The 21,583-nt window shown below is 42.7% G+C and overlaps 1 protein-coding gene across 1 annotated transcript in view; it reads right to left on the bottom strand.

Annotated features, from left to right (window-relative positions):
* LOC110080759 (solute carrier family 22 member 7) overlaps positions 1 to 21,092 on the bottom strand; it is a 28,470-nt gene extending 7,378 nt beyond the window's left edge. The window contains exons 1-6 of the mRNA XM_020796921.3: positions 20,150 to 21,092; positions 16,205 to 16,308; positions 12,401 to 12,555; positions 11,804 to 11,972; positions 9,755 to 9,878; positions 3,814 to 3,920 (exon numbers count right to left, since the gene is read on the bottom strand). Coding sequence (XP_020652580.3) covers positions 3,814 to 3,920; positions 9,755 to 9,878; positions 11,804 to 11,972; positions 12,401 to 12,555; positions 16,205 to 16,308; positions 20,150 to 20,527 — 1,037 coding nt within the window. The 5' untranslated portion in view covers positions 20,528 to 21,092. The remainder of the gene's footprint in view (positions 1 to 3,813; positions 3,921 to 9,754; positions 9,879 to 11,803; positions 11,973 to 12,400; positions 12,556 to 16,204; positions 16,309 to 20,149) is intronic.
* Between the last annotated feature and the right edge of the window lie 491 nt (positions 21,093 to 21,583).

Here is a 21,583-nt window from a genome sequence, read left to right as displayed (position 1 = left end):
AGAGTCTATCCAGAATCACAGTGCGGATTTCGAGCTAATAGATCCACCACTGACATGGTATTCTCCCTCCGACAGCTGCAGGAGAAATGTAGGGAACAACAACAGCCACTCTTAGTGGCCTTCATAGACCTTACAAAAGCATTTGATCTGGTTAGCAGGGATGGCCTTTTTAAAATACTTCCCAAGATTGGATGTCCACCTCGTCTCCTTAACATCATCAGATCTTTCCATGAGGGAATGAAAGGCACTGTAGTTTTTGACGGCTCAGCATCAGACCCCTTTGACATCCAAAGCGGAGTGAAACAGGGCTGTGTCCTCGCACCAACACTTTTTGGGATCTTTTTTGCTGTCATGCTGAAGCATGCCTTTGGAGCTGCAACCGAGGGCGTCTATCTCCGGACTAGATCAGACGGAAAGCTCTTTAATCTCTCTAGATTGAGAGCGAAGACCAAAGTCCAACTGAAATGCATGCGGGACTTCCTCTTCGTAGATGATGCAGCCATTGTTGCCCACTCTGCTGAAGACCTCCAACAACTCATGAATCATTTCAGCAAGGCCTGCCAAGACTTTGGACTAACAATCAGCCTGAATAAAACACAAGTCATGGGCCAGGGCGTGGACTCACCTCCCTCTATTACCATCTCCACACAAGAATTGGAGGTTGTTCATGACTTTGTGTACCTCGGCTCAACCATCTCTGACACCCTCTCTCTAGATGTCGAGCTGGATAAACGCATTGGCAAAGCAGCCACCATGTTCTCTAGACTCACAAAGAGAGTATGGCTCAATAAGAAGCTGACGACACATACGAAGATCCAGGTTTATAGAGCCTGTGTTCTAAGCACACTCCTGTACTGCAGTGAGTCATGTACCCTTTGTGCACGGCAGGAGAGGAAGCTGAACACCTTCCATACGTGTTGCCTCCGACGGATTTTTAGCATCACCTGGCAGGACAAAGTTCCAAACAGAGCAGTCCTAGAACGAGCTGGAATTTTCAGCATGAACACATTACTGAAACAGCAACGTCTACGTTGGCTTGGGCACGTTGTGAGAATGGCTGATGGTCGGATTCCAAAGGATCTCCTCTATGGAGAATTAGTGCAGGGAAAGCGCCCCAGAGGGAGACCACAACTGCGATGCAAGGACATCTGCAAGCGAGATCTGAAGGCCTTAGGAATAGACCTCAACAGATGGGAAAACCTGACATCTGAGCGTTCAGCCTGGAGGCAGGCGGTGCATCACGGTCTCTCCCAATCTGAAGAGACCCTTGCCCAGCAGGCCGAGGCAAAGAGGAAGTCACAAAAGCAGCAAAAACAGGGAGCCGGACAGGGGACAGACTGGATTTGTCTTCAGTGTGGAAGGGACTGTCACTCTCGAATTGGGCTTCTCAGCCACATTAGGCGCTGTTCCATGCCCTCCATACAGAGCACGCTACCATAGTCTTTCGAGACTGAAGGATGCCTAACTATTGAAGTCTGATACAAAAAGATACCAGAATGACCCAGAGGGCAGACTGAGCTCCATTCATTCAGCACTGCTGGAATAGGGATGCTCAAAGAAAGGAATAAAACAGGGTTGGTTTCTGTTCAGGTAACAGGTACAACTCTTTCGTTAACAGGTGGCTGAGACTAAGAGAGGGTCCTTTATTTATTAGTTATGAAACATATACCTATATGGTGGTCATGGCCATCAGTGCTGGTGGGTCTGGGAGCCAGATTCTGGCTGAATGTGTATAAAGGGGGAGAAACAAACACATACCCTTGTGGGCATGCATATACATACATACACAGATGTAGGGTTGCTTGCATCTGTGTATGAATGCCCTTGCTCACACAGCTAAATAAGGTATAGGTCTAAAAACTCACAGTTTTTAGAAGGAAAATAATTGAGAAGATTGGGGGGTAGTCTGGGGAGGAAAGAAAAATCTGTCACTGCCTCCATATCTTCCCCTTCTATTTGCCAGGAGGTGATGGGGCCAGTGGCCATGATCTTCGTTTGTTTGATGTTGAGCTTCAGACCATTTTTTGCACTCTCCTCTTTCACCCTAATTATAAGGTTATTTAATTCCTCCTCAATTTCTGTCATCAGAATGGTATCATCTGGATATCTGAGGTTGTTGATATTTCTTCCGGCAATCTTAATTCTGGCTTTCGTATGATGAACAGTGGGCCCTCGACTTACGAACTTAATCCGTTCTGGAAGTCTGTTCGTAACCTGAAAAGTTCATAACTCAAATCAGTATTTCCCATAGGAATGCACTGAAAACCATTTAATCCAGCTGTTTTTGGTTCTTAAGTCAAGGGGCGGTTCGCAAGTTGATTCATTAGTTCCCATAGGCAAAGTTGCTTAATCCATTCTTACCACTAGGGGGCATAATTTTTCTCCCCCCTTTTTTTTTTGGTTTGTAACTCGATTCCGCCTTCGCAAGTAGGGTCTATAGTTTCCTATGAGATCGGGTTCGTAACCTGAAACGTTCGCAACTAGGGCTGTTCGTAAGTCGAGGGCCCACTGTATTCTGCATATAAATTAAATAAGCAGGGAGACAATATACAGCCTTGTCGTACTCCTTTACCAATTTTGAACCAATCAGTTCTTCTATATCCAGTTCTAAATGTTGCTTCCTGTCCCACATATAGATTTCTCAGGAGACAGATAAGGTGGTCAGGCACTCTCATTTCTTTAAGAACTTGCCATGAGCTTTTGGCTAGTCAATGGAGCAGAAGTAAATGTTTTTCTGGAACTCTCTAGCCTTCTCCATAAACCAGCGCATGTTAGCAATTTGGTCTCTAGTTCCTCTGCCCCTTCGAAATCCAGCTTGTACTTCTGGGAGTTCTTGGTCCACATACTGCTGAAGCCTGCCTTGTAGGATTTTGAGCATAACCTTGCTAGCGTGTGAAATAAATGCAATTGTACGGTCGTTGGAGAATTCTTTGGCACTGCCCTTCTTCGGGATTGGGTGCAAAGTCCAACAATAGCTTTGTGGAGTCCCTGGACCTCTGGAGATAGTTTTCCCCAGCTTTTAAAAAAAGTGGTGGATGTAAGAGCCAGGTTGGCTCCATTTGGTCAGCTATCCTTAACCAAAGGCATTTCAGATGTATTAGAATGCAACTACAAAGTCCCCCAGCCAGGATGTTGATCAGGGTAACTTTTGTGAATTACCACTGCAATTATTTTCTTTCACCTGAACTTTAAATGTTCATTGTCTATTTCTCACATTTTATTTCCCTCTGACCTCATTGCTAACAGTGTTTTCCTTCTCCCTAGGCCCATGTGTTTACCTTGATCATTTAAATTAAAATAAACAGTGCGAGCAGTGCAGGAAGGAAAAGAACTTCTCAGCTGAAAAACTTTGCTTACTGATCTGGATGCAACATCACATGGCTGTTTGGAGCATCACATCAGGAGCCAAGACGATGGCCAACCTCTGGTAGAAGAGGAACAGGAAGTGGGTGAGTTTATATGTCGATATCTATATGTCTCCTGCCAAATCAGGATAACATCTCATGCCTCTTGAAGACATGGTCCACAAAAGCTTCTGCCATAATACATTTCATAGTCTTTAAGGTGGCAGAAGATTCATTGTTGTGAATGAAATCCTCTATAACTTAATACATGATCAAGGAAGACAATGGGCACATCATGTCTCATCATTGTCCCACACAAGAGAAAGAATTCAAAAAGTGGAATGGTGCATTCTAACTGCTACTGAAAGTAGATGCAACAATGCTTGTGAAGGCAGATTGAGGTTCCTTGTCTTCAAAATGTTAGAAATGAAAATAGCCAATAGTTCATATGTATGAGGAAGGTCCATACCATACTATGGAGGAACAAATAGTGATCTTCCGCATCTTGGGGGACTTCACCAAATGCCAGTAGAAATAGGCCCTTGACTCCTCTACGGACACAACTTTCTGCAGGACCTAAATATGCCACAAAGAAACAGAAAAAGTACCTCTCCTGGTTTTGTCTTGAAGGGTTTGATCCTACCAAGATACCTCCTCCTCCCCCAATGGTACCAAAAGTATATAAGAAGAGCCCTCGGGATCAAAATAGCACAGCGTTCCTTAAAAATGCATGTTGAGGAAACCCAGCAGCACTTCTTCTCCTACACAGGAGACACACTGAGATTCTTTAGGAGGATGGTCAGACAGTGATGAGTGCGCCTAGTGATGTCTCTTCCAGTCTAACCCAACAGGGTAGCCTACAGTTGCTTCTGGACCACAACGTCCATCAATCTAACTAGCAGCACCAGTTACCAGAGATGGGCGCTGCAGCCTGAAACCTTTGGGTGACTCTGGGTTGGAGGAAGACTCTTCTCCTCTGTCCCTCTGTCCACCAGCACTTATTTGGGACTCAGGTTGAAGATATCTTTATGACCTTCTATCTGGGTTTGTGAACGGGTGATGCCAAGGATTCCATCTAGAAACGTCTGAAGGCGAACCCTGTGCTTCACAACCAACCACACTATGTTCTCTGCTCTCTTCATCCCATATTCAAAGAGACACTGTCTTGAAATACTTGTTTTGGATAATAGCCAGTGCCTTGAAATTATTTGTCTGGACCACAACTCCCACAAATCATGCTGGCTGGGTAATTCTAGGAGTTTGTACTTCAGAGAAGTAACTTTGCCAGACTCTGGCAAGAAACTAATAAGCTTCTTCATTAAGCTGTCTGTTCTCTCTTTATATACTTATCCACTTCTCTATGTGTATGCACCCACTCACACAACTTACACATGATGGCGGAGCTACCACCTGGCGATCTAGGCAGCCGTCTAGAGTGCAGACCTGAGAAGGGTGCAAAACTGACCTCAGAGGGTCACAGAACTGACCTGAGAGAGGCAGTTTTATACAGACTAGTTTCTTGAAAAAATTGCAACTGAAAATGTATAATGTATTCGCGAAGGCTTTCATGCCCGGGATCTAATGGTTGTTGTGGGTTTTTCGGGCTCTTTGGCCGTGTTCTTAAGGTTGCTCTACCTGATGTTTCGCCAGTCTCTGTGGCCGGCATCTTCAGAGGACAGCACTCTGTGCTCTGGTGTATTTGGCTTTGTAGATGCCGGCCACAGAGACGGCGAAACGTCAGGAAGAACAACCTTCAGAACGCGGCCGAAGAGACCGAAAAACCCACAACAACCATGAAAATGTATATTTTAAAATTTTAAGATAAATACCACAATAGTACTATGGAATATAATTATTTATAAATTCTTATAAAAATTTTCTATATACTGCAAACCAAGGGTCATTTCATAGAAAACAGGCTGCTGGTACTCTCATTGGCATAACTCATTTGCATATATCACCCCTGGCATCAATGGAAGTAAGCTACAAGGACAAGGCTCAAAAGACTGGAAGAACATTGTAGCAATTCTGTCTTCATATGAGAGAAATCCTCCCCATTTAGAGAACTATCAGACCTGGAGAGAACTTGAATTGCAGTTATATAAAGGAAAAACAGTTGATGATATTAACCAGCATAAAATCAGGCAAGAAGAACAATATTGGCAACAAGTCTTGGAACGCTTGATTGCTTTGATCAGACTTCTTGGCATACATAACTTGGCATTCTGTGGTACTACTGTAAAGTTGTAGAGTGCTGAAAATGGAATTTTTTTGAACTTTGTAGAATATTTAGCCCTTTTTGATCCTATCATGAATGAACATTTGCGCAGATTTAAAAATGAAGAAACAATGGTTTACTATTTAGGAAAATATATCCAAAATGAACTTATACAACTTCTAGCAGGTGCTATAAAGCAGAACATGTTTGCAGATATGAAGTCAGCCAAATACTATTCAGTTATTCTGGATTGTACACCTGATTGTTAGTCATACTGAACGAATGACAATGATAGTACGTTTTGTCAATGTGATCAAACCATCAGATACTGAGATGTCCAGACCTGAGGTTATGATAAAAGAACATTTCTTGGGATTTGTTCCACTAAAGGTGCCTTTATGACAGAAACTCTTCTCGGACACCTTGAACAAATAGAATTACCAATTGAGGATCTGCAAGCTCAAGGTAATGATAATAAGAGTAACATGAAAGGCAAAGAAAATGGCGTACAAAAGAGAGTGCGAACATAAATCCATGTTCCTTTTTTGTGCCCTGCAATGCACACTCTTTAAACTTGGTAGTCAGTGATGCTGCTAAATGTTGTCTGGAAGCAACAAGTTTCTTCAGTTTGATTCAACAAATCTATAATTATTTCTGTGCATCGACGGCGTTGGCAAATTCTAACTAGCCAATATCAGGCATAACTGTTCAGCCACTGAGTCAAATGAGATGGGAGAGTCGGATCAATGCTTTAAAATCCCTGAGATATCCTCTTGGTAGTATACATGATGCTTTAATAGAGATCTTTGATGACACAAGCCTAAAGAATTTATCTGGAAATACTTCTCAAATTGAAGCTAAGGCCCTTGCTGATGCAATTTGTAAGTTCAAATTTGTGGTATCCCTTGTTACAACATTCTTTTTGAAATTAATCTTACAAGCAAGCTGTTACAAAATAAGGAAAATGATTTAAATTCAGCTACAAGCCAATTTTAGAGACATTACCTTGCCAACAAAGGTCCATATAGTCAAAGCTATGGTTTTTCCAGTAGTGATGTATGAAAGTGAGAGCTGGACTATAAAGAAGGCTAACCACCGAAGAATTGATGCTTTTGGACTGTGGTGCTGGAGGAGATTCTTGAGAGTCCCCTGGACTGCAAAGAGAACAAACCTATGAATTCTGAAGGAAATCAATCCTGAGTGCTCACTGGAAGGACAGCTCCTGAAGCTGAGGCTCCAATACTTTGTCCATCTCATGAGAAGAGAAGACTCCCTGGAAAAGACCCTGATGTTGAAAAATTGTGAAGGCAAGAGGAGAAGGGGACGACAGAGGATGAGATGGTTGGACAGTGTCATCGAAGCGACCAACATGAATTTGACCCAACTCTGGGAGTCAGTGGAAGACAGGAGGGCCTGGCATGGTCTAGTCCATGGGATCATGAAGAGTCAGACACAAATTAACAACTAAACAACAACATCACAAGCCAATTGCAAGTGACTAAGAATCACCTTGTGGTCTGTATGTGTGATGTGGGTCTTCAAGAAGTTTAATGGATGCTACTGAGATTACAAAGAAGCTAGAAATACTATCAAACTTCAAGACAGAACAAGTTAGAAAAAGGAGAACAAAAAAGCACTTTGAGTATGAAGCACAAGAGGAGGCACCACAAGATCCAAAGCAGAAATTCAAAATAGGTTTCTATTATGCTGTCTTAGATGTGGCCATACAATCTGTTGAAGAGAGATTCCAACAGCTAAAACAATATAATTCCTTGTTTGACCTCCTGTATGACATATACAGTGGTGCCTCCCTTGATGACGATAATCCGTTCCAGCAAAATCGCTGTAGAACGAAATTGTTGTCAAGCGAAAGTAAAAAGCCCACTGAAATGCACTGAAAACCGCTCAATGCATTCCAATGGGCAAAATACCTCAGCGTCCAGCAAGGATCCTCCATAGGGCGGCCATTTTCTGGTGCTGGTAAAGTGAAAAATCCGTCCTAAACACAGCGGGGAACCATTTTGAACAGTGGGCGGCCATTTTGAAAACCCGACGATCAGCTGTTCTGATCATCGTAAAGTGAAAAATCAGTTCCCGAAGCAGGGAACCAATCACGTCAAGCAGATTTTCCCCATTTAAACATTGTTTTGCAATCACTATTGCGATCACAAAAACCTCATCATTAAGCGATTTCGTCGTGGAGCGGGGTAATCGTTAAGCGGGGCACCACTGTACAAGATAAACAAAAAATGTACTGAAGATGTACTTAAGGCCTGCAAGAATTTGGAAATATCATTGATGCACAATGGAAACAAAAATGTTGATGCTGAAGAACTGCACTGTGAACTTGTAGTAATAGCTCCAAGACTTCCAAAGTCTATACCACCACAAGGGATACTTCTCTTCATAGTGCAACAAAAAATCCTGGATAGTATGCCTAATGTTTCTGTTGCTCCTTCTCACACTTCCAGTGTCAGTGGCTAGTGGTGAACACAGTTTCTCAAAGCTCAAGCTTATAAAAACATTTACGCTCAACAATGCTGCAAAGTAGACTAGTTGGTTTGGCAACTATATCAATTGAACATGCCGACGCATCAGCCATTGACCTGAAGAAATCAGTGACAAAATTTGCAAAACAAAAGGCACGCAAAATGAGATTTTGATGTGGCAAAAATAGAAACATTTAAGAGACATTACAGGATTATTCAAAATGATTTGTGTGCTAAAACTGTTTTGTATTTGAGAAAGAAGATTGACGACTCTTCTATTACTTGTTCTCTCCGTTTTTTTAAATAAAGTTTTCACAATTTCAACTTTCTGTTTTTCCTACAACTTGTTTTTGAAAATTGGTTGGGGGGCCCACAAGTAGTTAGTCTTGCCTAGGGCGCAAAAAGCCTGTCACTCGCCCTGTGCACAAGCTGATATAAACTCTTTCCACACACCATGCATTCATTGCCCCCCTCCAAATAAGCCCTGTTTTACCACACAGTCTGGTTGGTGAGAGAATGCTGCTTGCTCCATTTATCATTGCACCAGTAGACGCAGTGTGAAAACAGTACTTGTTGGACAAAAACAGAACCCTGCAACTGGAGGATTCTGGGATATGTAGGCCACAAAGCAAAGCAAAGTATGCTGCTTGTATAGCACCCTATAGAATTTAAAGCAGCCTCTAGGCAGTTTACAATTTAATTATGCAGGCATTAATTTTGTAATTTAATTATGCATTGCACCCCCTCCCATGAGCTGCATCCTCAAGCTGGCTACCCGAACCCATTGGGATTAAACAGGTCATGAGCAGAGTCTTGACTGCAGTACTGCAGTTTAACCATTGCATCACATGGTTTAGATACAGTACCCTGTTCACAAAGTGTAATTTCCAAACTCTGCAGTGGATACATGTGGTGATAAAGGGATGTTCTTCCCCCACTAGCTTTGGAGAAATTAACTCTGTAAGTGCTCAGGTCCATTAAATATGAAGATTTTATCTAATGAAGCCTCAGCAGGAGTCCCCCAACCCAACCCAACTCTCCCCCCCCCCAATCTTATGAATGAAAACCTAATTCCAGAAGGAATCATTGATAGCTAGGAAGCTCCAGAGAGAGGAGAATGTGTTTTTTTACTAACCTGTTGTTTCTGTGCTTCAAATCACCTACCAAGTGGCGCTTCCCACAAAGCTTCCCAGTTCTGCCATTATAGCTGAGTTCATTACTAGCCAGTACCCAGCCTGTATACCAAACCTGATTCCTCTAACATAGCTCCTTACATCACCAAAATGGCACCACCATAGAAAGGTGAAGTTGGAAGGGGCCTACAAGGCCATCAAGTCCAACCGCCTGCTCAATGCACGAATACAATCAAAGCATATCTGCCAGGTGATTATCTACATTTTTCATGAATGTCTCCAGAGTTTGCTGTCAGCTGGGTTTGGGGGAAACCAAAAAAGGTTTGCAGAATCACCAAAAACAGACTGTTCACTGACGGTTAGAGAGGTTTTGAGAAGCTGAGAAATGAAAAGGGAATGGAAATCAAATATATTTTGTATTAATAGTCTAGAAGCCCTGAGGTCTTCACACTGAAAACATTTCTTGCTGTCTGTTCCTATTTGTTGCTGCTGCTGTTCTACAGCAGCAGCAGCAACGGAAAGGTACCTAAGAAAAGTACCATCAGACATATTTATTTTTTCTTCACTCACCTCTGGAGAGACCCTGGAATGGAAGTCTGTTTTGCCATTGACTTTGGCACATCTGGAAAGATAATCATGTGCAGCCTTTATTTCCTTCTTTGTCAGCAGCCACCGGGCAGATTCTGGGAGCCACCTGACAATGAATGGAGAAGACATTTTGTGAATCAAAAAGGAGGAATTGCTGGCTGGGTTTGCAGGATGGGAAGCATTGCCTCCTCTCATCTGTCCATACAGGGCTAAAGAAACCTGGAAAGGGATTAGCATTTTTCCATGAGTATTTTCTAGACTGCAATTTCTTGCAAAGCAGACATCATTCATCTGCTTCTTTACTTGCTTGCTTATTGCACTTATACCCTGCCTTTCTTCCAACAAGGTCAAGATAAAGTACATGTCTCTCCTTCACTTCACTCCACAGGTACCATAGGGCAACTGGGAGACACAGCCCAAGATCACTCAATGAGCTTCATGACTCTTTGGGGATTTGAACTCCCAGCTACTGATCCAGTGGTAGGATGACTACATTACAGTGGCTCAAAAATGCAGGAAAAAAAAAAGACAGAGACACACAGAGAGAGACAAGCTCTTGGGTGGTTCTTTTTAAGAGAGAAAAGTGGATATAAACTAGAGAGAGAGAGAGAGAGATGGAAGAGTAGAGCCTGTTCTTTTGCTTTGACAGCAGGCCTTATCTTGAGCCAGAGCTCATCAGCAGGGAAATCCCCACCACAATGTAAACCTCTTTGAAATGGGACCTTCTGCGGACAACACCATCTCTGAGCCAGAGACTTTTGAGGAACTCCCTCCTCCTCCTCCTCACATGCATAAACCAGGAGCTTCATAGTCTCTACTAGAGGCAGATGAGACCCAGAGAAGAGCTGAGAGGTGATGGAAGGCTAAACTTCAGTTCAGAAGCCTCTCACTTAAAGACTCTCAGTCTTTAATTTAAGAAAAGGGGCCTAAAAGGGTTAGGATATGGCTACACAAGTAGCAAGGAGCGAGCTACTGTGGGCCATTTTGGAATGGATGGACTTGATTAGAATAATCTGATTAGAATGATCTAATTAAACCCAACTGTTCACATGAAAATGGCTGCTGCCAATATAATGCAGCGGCTTAATAAATGAGCCACTTCAAGATATTGGCAAATTAATCGCTACCCCTGCTTGGCAGAGGGAAGTGGAAGTGTGAAAAATGGTGTTTTTCAACTTTATATAGACCTTTATATAGACCTTTATATATTTAGACCTTTATATATACTTTATATATTGCCTCTGTGGAGCAGTCAGGCCTTGCCAGCTTAGAACTCTCTAAGGCCCTGAGGGTCTAGCTTTGTTCTACACCTGCCACCTGAGGCATTTTGTGGGGACAAGTTAAAAATTCTGGCTTTTATCCTGCCAATGCTTTATTTATTTATTTATTTATTTACTTACTTACTTACTTACTTACTTACTTACTTACTTACTTACTTACTTACTTATTTACTTACTTACTTACTTACTTACTTACTTACTTACTAACTTACTTACTTACTTACTTACTTACTTACTTATTTGATTTATTTGATTTATTTATTTATTTGATTTATATCCTGCCCATCTGGTATATTTATACCACTCTGAGCGGCATTCATTGAATTTTATGGGGGATTTACCCACCATCATCCTTTGCTCATAACCCTTGTCTGTTTTATTTTGCTCCCAATCTCATTCGCTTCTTCCATCATTTTCCTTACTGGGGAAAATGAAATAAGGAGGAGATGACAGAAGAGCTGACGAGCTAAATTACTTTGATTAGGAGGCCACTGTTTGGAAATGTCCCAGTTGAGGACAGGGCGCTTCCCTTGGCTGTGGGCTCCAAATCGTAGTCACGGTAAAAGAGCGGGCACAACGGTCACAAACTTCAGTTCTCACCATGACTGGAGGTTTCAAGAAGAGAAAATTATAGAAGAAAGGAGAAAATGGGGAAATCTGAGGAAAGGTCTATCTAGATACTATGCAATGGGGAATGTGTTAAAGTCGACCACAAATATTTGGGATTGGAAAGACTGTCACAATCACTCACCAGCAGACAATAATGCCGAGGAGACAAAGAGAATTGACCGCAAGGAGGAGCCAGCGCCAGGTCCGGATGAGATAAGCCATGAGTGCCAAGAGTGTATACCCTAAAGACCAGGATATGCTGCTGATGGTGCCACAGAAAGTCCGGTGTTTGACGTCAGTCCATTCCACACCTGGAAACAAGAACGTGATAATGATCCCCACTTTTGGATTCAGCCCACACTTCGTATGAGACAACACAATGACAGTCAAGCCAATATATTCATGTTCCTAATGATAGCAAAGACAATGGATCAACAACACCCTATGCTAATTTATTCTTGAAATATGTATTAGTTACATTTACTGTAAGTCCTATCTCTCCTCCAACAAGGTCAAGGTAGAGTACAAGGAGTTTTATGGTGCAGTGAAGAACTGAACCTGGATATCCCAAGTCCAGGTCCAACACATAGGCAGTAGGAATGAATCATAACATTGTGACCAAAGGGCTTTTTGCAGAATGAGCCACAGCCTGCCTAGCTAGGCTGTGGTGGGGCTGGGGACTAAACACTGGATTCTTAAAGAGACAAACATGACATGATCATTACCTTTCCCCACTCACCTAATATCAAGGAGATGATGGATACGCCTGCAATCCCCACCCCACAAAGTGTCCTCATGATGACGAACATCACATAGGACACTGACAAAGCAGCCATAGTCCCAAAGAACAGTGCAACAAAGAAAGAGGCCAGAAGGATCATCCGTCGGCCAAATCTGGAGAAACAGAAGAAGCACTCAGTAGCTATTTTTCTTTCAGAAGAAGCAAACACAAGAATGACATAAGAATTCTCCTGCTGAAAGAGAGCAATGTTTTCATCTTCCCTGTATCATTCATAGCACAGCCATTTCCAAAGAGTGCTTGGGAAGTGGGAGGGACATTGTGTGATACCCAAGAGGTTTTAAAGGCCAGAGAACTGGATCCTGGAAGATCTGGCTCATAGGCAACAAGGCAATATCCAATCAACAGACAGTGGATGAAAAGGGGGCCCTTTGTTAGGGGAAAATTACCCCCCCCCCCAACATGGGATGACCATGCACATACAAAGAGGTCTCTAGCTGCATAAACAAAAAACCAAAAACAACATACAACAATCAAGTGCTGAAATTGTTCTTGAATACTTGAAGCAAAGGCTCCCTTTCAAGTTCACATTTACTTTTAGATCCAGCTTATCTTATGTCTACATGGAGTATAAAGATTCAAGGTCAGAAAGAAATTTTCATAGGAATGCAGAAAGCTGTTTTATATGGAGTCAGACCATTGGTTGATCTAACCTAGTGTTTTCAATTCTAATGGGCAGTAGCTGTCTAGGGTTTCAGGAAAGATTCTTTATCAACTGAACTTGGAGATGGCTAGTATTCACTGGTGAGTTTTCCTCCAACTACTATCTAGTCTGGCCCTATTTCATTTCTAACATCAGATGTGATTGAGCAGGCTGATAAGCTGTTTTCCGAGCGGTTGAGTTCCCATTCACTGAAGTAGAGACATGGTGAAGAATTTGCAACACAGGACAGGAGAATGTGTGTTATTTATAGGGAACGACAGCATAGGTACTAGGCAATACACAGAATGCTGGCTCCAGGTTTGTGGGACTGTTTGGCAAGATGTCCTTCAGTGGATGGGTAGGGGAGGGAAAATTGCTCTAGGTGCAGCCAGAGGGTCAGTAAGTGGGCATTGGAGGGTCCCTAGTCACCACTAATGGGTGGAGAGAGGTCAGGTGATGGTGGCTACTGCTACTCTTCAGTGTCAGATGAGGAGTTTGTGGTAGGATCTCCTCAGGTGTTGTAGCCTCCACAGCTGCACTAGAAGGCAGCTGACACCTAACCTGCTTTGATGCAAAAATCATACTTTAAACAGTAGCATACTGGATTATATTGCTCCAACCAGTTTGGGAAAGAATCACATTTCCCCAGGAATGATACTTTATTGTTAGAACCCTTGGGAAATGCCATAAGCTTGAAACAAAATTCTTCTGTGAGGAAGAATCCTCTGCAGCAAATTGGACTACAAATCCTTATTGGTTGTGTAATTGGCTCATAATCTAATTGGGGGCTCCAGTTTTGTAGAGGGATTTCATATGATGTGCGAGAGAATAGTGGAGGGAGGGAAGAAAGAAGTGGTTCCTTGCTGTATGTGAGCATCACAATCTAGTACATTTTATTTGTATCAATACAAGCCAACAGTGACTTCTTGTGGGTGAACAGATTCATCACAAGTCAGTTGAAGCTGCAGTTTCTGTAAGGCACAAACCCCTCCTGGGTCGCATACACCACCCACCAGAAAGAGAGGAGGGGGAGGTGACAGTGCCCTTTATGCCCAAGATGCTTATAAATCATGAGCTGAACCAGTAATTTAAAGCACCAAGGTCCCACCAACATAGTTCAGAATTATTGCGTAGAACACTGGTTCTTAACCTTGGGTTACTCAGGAGTTTTGGACTGCAACTCCCAGAAGCCTTCACCACCAGCTGTCCTGACTGGGGTTTCTGGGAGTTGCAGTTCAAAAGCATCCGAGTAACAAAGGTTAAGAACCACTGGCCTAGAACAATGGTTCCCAACTTCTGGGAGTTGTAGTGTAAGAACATATGAGAACCTGAGGTTGGGAAACACTGGCCTAGAAGACACCTGTAGCAGGTAGGTCAGAGCCATTGCTGTTTGTAGTCTACACACACTATATGTGACCCTCTCAAAGTAGATAAGGCAGTTGGCATGTCATTAGAAGTGAAGCTCCACTGAAAAGTGAAAAATGTGTTTTGATCTTGCCACAAGCTTGTGACTGCCCCTTGCAAATGAGCTTACTTTTATTTCATGATTGGTGTGGGGAAAAAAAGGCATGCATGCAGGACAGCTTGAGGGGGCTGCCAAAATTCAGCATTTGTTTGTTTGTTTGGCATTTAGACTGTACAAACATGAGAAGTCTAATATGGGCTAAAGACCAAGAAAGAACATGGCCAAACGCTTGCAACTCTGCCAATACAAAGGGATATGTTACCGTATTTTTCAGAAGGGGAAATTATTTTGGGTTACATGATGCTTGGGACACAGATTGTGCTTTTGCCATGTCCCTTTCACTACTTTGAGGGACAAGCAAGAGAGGATGAACTACAAACTGCTTCCTTCAAGTGGCTTGGCCAACAGCACACACTCCTTAACTCTCCTGCAGTTTCCACCTTCTTCAGACCCAGAAGATGAGCCCTTAGTAATATTCCAGTCCACCTTATATCATAGAATCCAGGCAGACTCAGACAAGGATCCTTGAAGAAAGCACAGCCAGCTCCTATGTGGGGGCAAGGCAAACCATTATATAAATGTCATCTGCCTCCATAATGTTGGGAAACCTCAACTCTTTACACCTCAACTCTTTCCTGGGTCAACATTTCTCTAAATCCTAGAGCTAAGCCAGCACGTTTCTCAGCTGGTAGGGTTACTAGGTCTCAGGCTTCGGCCCTGAAACTCCAGCCTTGGTATCTGTTCCCCACATTTCAAGCACTGGACCTAAAAATCTCAGATAACAGAATGCTACCAATCTGGAAACCCTTGATTACAACATCTTCTGAACCTCCCTTGTCTTTCTCATTGCATGTTCAAGAGCTGCTACTAGGATTCAGTTTTGGTGTTTAAATTCACCACTGGCTGTCAAGCACAGGCCATTTCGCAATGGTTCCTGATGGGCCTGCCTCAGGGTCTCTCTGGCTCTGAATTCTCAGAGAAGGGGATGTTGTTGACTTGGAAAAGCTGCCACCTGGAGTTGTGCTTGTTACCAACACTGAGTATCTCAACACCAGACACCAAATGAAAAGAAACATCCAATAGATTCCATTTTTAAAGAGAGACAAAATATACAGGTTTATTTCACTTTGTGGACAGATTTTAAAGTACAATAAACCTTTTAAAAAGAAATATCTTGAGATGTTTGTCTTTCTTTCATAATTGGCTCAACACCAGACATGGCCTGATCTGATCTTTCTGGGGTAATCTGTACTTCCTTTGCCTTATAAACTCAAGCCAAAGAGGATATATAGTTATTAAAAGTTGAGGTTTCGTTGTTTTTTTTTTTAATTACGGTCACTAAGAACTTTGGAAGAACAGGTGGGAGGAGCTATGGAAGGAGGGCTAATGGGAAAGATCTAGTGGGAGGGAGTGATGAGGTAGGATGGATGGTCTGTGCAGCACTGCCACAGTGAGGCCACTGTTGTTTCTAACCTTAAAACCTCAGGACTGTAACACATATGATCATTAGCTGTCGGTCCATGTCTAGTGAGAGGTGATGGTGTATGTTATACAGTACAGGGTTAAAATTCATTTGTGACGTTATCCGTACATAACACAGCAGTGAGTCTCCTTGGGAATAGAGGCAAATGCTTACCTGTCAGACAAGTAGCCAAAAAGGACAGACCCAATGGTAACACCAAGGAAGAAGAAAGTAGCAATCACTTGATTCAAGCTTTTCTTCTCACACACCAGGTCCCACTGAAAAGTCAGAACCAATCAGATAAGGAAGACAGAGAAAGCTGAGCTTGCAAAAACTTGGGGAAACCCCAGCTGCCTTCTAGATCAAAGCAACATCATAGCTATTTCTGCCTAGGCCCAATCTCTTTGCTCTCATCATCCATGGGCAACTTTTTTTTTTCAAATGGGCTGTCAATGGCAGATGCAGAGCTTGGAAATAATGCATTGATTCAATGTGTTAACATTAAAATAGTCACTTTCATATTAAATAGGACACGCCAGCTAGTGTCTCTAAAGAATCTTGTCTTTTTTAAAAATTACATTTTTGGCATTTCTTTCAAAATATTATTTTCTTGAGATGTGTTCCTCCTATTTAACACAAAGCCACAATTTTAATAGTAAATGGTAAAAAACGATGAGAGTTGTAGTTAACATTTGCAAGGCTACCGTGTTGTCCATCTGTTTCAAGGACAGGTTGGAAGTAGTCTCAGAAATGGATCCTTTTGTGTGTAGGAGCCATTCAGCACATGAAATGCCCTAGAGCAGTGGTCCCCAACCTTGGGCCTCCAGATGTTCTTGGGACTTCAACTCCCAGAAATCCTGGCCAGCAGAGGTGGTGGTGAAGGCTTCTGGGAGTTGTAGCCCAAGAACATCTGGAGGCCCAAGGTTGGGGACCACTGCCCTACAGCATTTCGGTTTCATGGGGCCAGTATGTGCCAAGGTGGAACAGAAACTATCCAAAATTGGTGTTACACATCTGAGTGTACATACACATTCATATGTATTGTAATGTAGGATTTGTACAAGTAGTTACTTATGTTGATAAGGTGGTAGAAATAACTATAGCTCCTGTAAAGCTCAGAGGAACACACGGTGCAAATTTATCACCCCCTCTCCTGAAATCAAAGTCACCAGACTCCTCTGTGAGACATGGAGGAAAGCGGGGCGGGGGGAGTGTGGTGAGAGAGAATCAGCATGAGAGGTTGGAGAAAACAGGAGTCTGGCATGGGATGGAGTTAGTATTGATTAGGGAAAGGGGTAGACATGGTATTTTATGGTTTAAAGAAATGTGTTCTTGTTCTGCCATTCCATGGAAGGTCAAGAAACAGCAAACCTTTTTAAAAATATCTCCTACATGTATATTGTAACAGAAGTTTCTCTTGCTCTATCACACACACCTCTTCCTTCTTCAATACCCATTAATCCATACGGACAGCCTAAAGAGCCCCCAAATTAATGGAGCATCCCTTATGCTCACATGGTGGAGGAATATGGGCCAGAGGAAAGGTTCTGGTGGCAACCTCCAATTGAGAGGAAAGATCAAAGGTGGCTGCCCAGACTGGTTAAAACAGCTCAGTATTTATTTCTCAAAGGTGAAGAGGGTAAGTGGCAATGATCGCAAGCACACCAATAGGTAAGGGCACTGGCTGCCCCTGGCGGCATCTATTTAACAATTACGACCTTTTTGAATGGTACGTGTTGTGCTCCCATGGGTGTCCATTCAGGTGTGTGGCAAGAATTTATGATTCTAGGCAAAAACAAGGATACCTGTATAGGTAAGCTTGCCATTTCTCCTTATTAAGGTGCCTAGAACATCCCACCAACAAATCATCCATATATACAGGAAGGATCAAAACCCTTTCCCCTTTTCATCTGCTGCTTTGCCCCTATTCTTCTATGCCACCATTTGGCCCAGTGCAAAGAGTTTGCCCCCTGAATCCTTAATATCATTTTTTATTTGTATCATGAAACACACATAGACACTCAACTGAGCTACTGTATTAGTATATACCATCAGGGGCAAGGCCAGGGGCAAACAGGCTATGTTGATGCCCCTCTTTGGCTTGCCTTAGATCAGTTTGTACTGCCAGCTGTACAAATGTTCCATTTGGGGAGAAAAAATGTGTGTGTGGCAGTAGGGAGGGGGACGGCAGTGGGGAGGGGGACAGCATATTTAGTCCAGTAAAGGGGGGGGGGGAGAAGACACATCCACTGTCTTGGAATTATTTTGTCCACCCTGAAATATTCTTCAGACGCAAAAAAAAGGGGGGGGAAGGGAGATCTTGGTTCTGATAAGTACAAATCCAATTAAGAGTGAAAGTAATAAAGGATAGCACATTTGTGTTCACAGAAACATTTAACCCTATAGATGCAGTGCAGGTCCTCTTCAGCTTTGGTTTCAAAGCAAGGGTTTGGGAACACATAGTCCATCGGCTACACGCAGCCAGTCCTACCTCTTTTTTTCACCTTCCCCCATAGGCCTTTGCTGGCACTTTGCCAAACCACAGTGGCATGGGAGCAAGTACTGTGTAGAGTGTTGCTCTTGCTTCAGTTTCGCCGTTATCCGGACAAATGCTGGAGAGTGCCAGCTTCAAAAACAAACCTGAAAAGGCCACTGCTGCTTTTTAAAGCAAGGCAAGTAGGGGAACATGTGCCTTGTTCTGAAGCCAGTTAAGCACTCCTCTCAGAGTGAACTTGCATGAGAACAGAGCTTAGAAATAGTAATTTTGCTGTACTTTTTAGATGGCAGCTCCCAAAGTCCCCCAGAAAACATAGCTATGCTGGCTGGGGACATTTGGAGGTAACAGACCAACCAAGTATAATTTCTATGTTCTGCTTCAATTCATGGGGAAAGGGTTCCATTGCTAGGTTACCAAATTTTGATGGTATGAAAGTAGGAGTGCAATCCCCCAATGAGTTGCACTAGTGGCATTGTGAAGTGCTGAGTCACAGAAGTTACACCCCACTTTAAATAAATAATAGCATAAACTGTAATAAGTGGCAGGGTATGACCCAACTGGTGGAAAAAGATCACTAGCACCATCCATTTAATTCTAGCTTATCATATTTCATGCTGTTCTGTATGGGTTCTTTTAGTGTTGTACGCTGCCCAGACTCATCTGATGAGTGGTCTAGAAGTTCAGTAAACAAACAAACAAACAAACAAACAAACAAACACATTCTTAGATCTTCCTCACTGTCTTCTATGGTTCAAACAAGTACAAATACAGTATTATTACCACCCTACATCAAGGTGTGACATTAGGTTATCTTTTTTAAAAATTAAATTTGAAATATATAGAAGTGCAGAAGGAGAACTAAAAAAAGAAAAAAAAATCATACATTTCATATATATCAAGAAAACAACTGACAGTCCATTTACATAGCTTATATAGCCTTTTTATTTCAAAATCTATAGTATGCATATTATTCTAAGCAGAGCTGTACTTTAATTTTTGTTAACATTTTAGAGTGTGAACCTCTACTCATTTTGCATAATTTTTTTTTGCAAAGTTGGTTCTATACCCCTTCTAATTATTTATAATAGTCAGAATAGTTATCCCACCTTTTTTCACATTCTCTAGCTGATCTTCTGTTTACATAATTTATGAGTTTTGCCATTGTGGCATATCCAAGCACTTTTTTCCCTCTCCAATCTTCTTTTGTTGACCATGTCTCCATTTTCCACTTTGTTGCCGTTACTACCCTAGCTGTCATCGACATATCACTGAAAAGTTCTTGTGAAGATTTTCCCAAATCATCCGGTATTATTGCCAAAAGCATGGTCTCTGGTTTCATATCAAATTCAACTTTCAGAATCTTTTGCATTTCAGAATGAATGTCTTTCCAGACATTCTACATTACTTTGTCTTTTTGTGGTTCCACCAAAGATTGTCTTCACTCACTACTACAGAGCTTTCTCCAACATGGCACTCCCTAGATGTGCGATACAACGACTGCCAAGATTCCCCTTCCCACCACACCCATGTCGGATGTGAAAGACAGGAGTGGTCCTTCAGTACATCAGGAGGGTGCATAGGAAATAACATGGATTATCAACAAGAACCCAACCGATACTTACCTCGGTAGCTGTGGTCGATGCAAACTGAGAGTGATCATAGACCCATCCGTCCTGGCAGTTCTGGATAGATGAAGCATTGCCCATGTCCCCGGAAGAATTTCCCCTCAAATGAAAGTGTGGCCAGGAAAACATCTTACAGGGACTCAGCATTCCATCCTGCTCTCTTGGGAGGCTACCATGGACAACTTCATCCTGGCTGATGTTTGAGATGCCAGGGAGGGCAGGAATGGCACAATGGTGAGATGGAGAAGCAGAAATGAAATTGTGGAGCAAGAAGTGCATAGGAATGATCAATCTGGGAACACAAAGCATGAACAACATCAAAACCTGGTATTTCCCAAATCCATCCACTTCCTCAAGGAGCTCCTCAAATCTCATGGTTCCTTGTAAGGGAAACTGACAACGAAGATGGTGAGTGCATGGGGTGAGCAGAAGAACTGGAAGATGTCTGGCCAAATTGAAATTAAGTACCTTAACAAAAGCAAATGTAATACTTCCATTTCACAGTGCTCTTGCAGAACCAATGGGCGTTTAGTCAGGCAGTTCAAGAGAGACAACACCCTTTGCAGCAAACCCACAAGAGCACTATTGTATTTTTTAAAGCTGTCGTGAAAAGCTGGGAGAGCAAATGTACAATTATCAAAAGAAAGGGAGGAGGAGAAGGGAGCCCAAAGCAGGCAGAACCACTTAGTCTGACCCACTGAACTGCTAAGCCATCCTGAAAAGAACTAGGTTCAGTTACTGGTTAGACAGAAAATATAATGGCAGTAAGAGGCCAAGGTGTTTACACCTCGGCCAGTCTTGACATTAGGCTTAGCAACACAGATGTCTCACTGGCAAGTACCAGGTTCTGTGAAGAGGGCAGTACCGGCCCCTCCGGCCCTATTTCTCTCTCTCTTTATTGGAAGAAAGACTTGTATTTTTCAGGCAGTTTGATCTGCAACTCCCAGGCTAGCTGAATTGTGATGGAGGATGTCCTGCCATCATCCGTGTTGGTCACATGCCACCATCACTCTGGGAGGCCTCTATAGAAGGACAGAGGAGGTTTTCTTCTTTGCCTCAGTTAGCACCATTTCTTGGACTGGCCCTGCTTAATACTGTTACATACAGCACTGATGTTACCTGTCTGTCATGGGTTGGAGGGAAAGTTCCATCCTATGGGGAGTGGAAGGCGGGACATCAGGAGGAGGGGCTGTACTGTATATATATGTGGAGCGTGTGTGGAGAAGAGAAGGAGAAGCTGGAGAAGAGCTGAGAGAAGAAGCTTGAGTGGGAGTCTGTGTGTCAGACAGGGTACTACTGTGTGTCAGTCAGTACCAACCTGATAGGTTCAGGTGTCTGTATGGTTAGCCAGAACTGATAGGTTCAGGGTCTGTGCTTCAAGTTAAGTGTTCGGTGTGAACCAAACTGTGTGTATGTATGATTGAGACTAAG

This window comes from Pogona vitticeps, chromosome 1, assembly GCF_051106095.1.
Source record: "Pogona vitticeps strain Pit_001003342236 chromosome 1, PviZW2.1, whole genome shotgun sequence".
NCBI lineage: Eukaryota > Metazoa > Chordata > Lepidosauria > Squamata > Agamidae > Pogona > Pogona vitticeps.
This window is presented reverse-complemented; position numbering and strand designations above follow the sequence as displayed.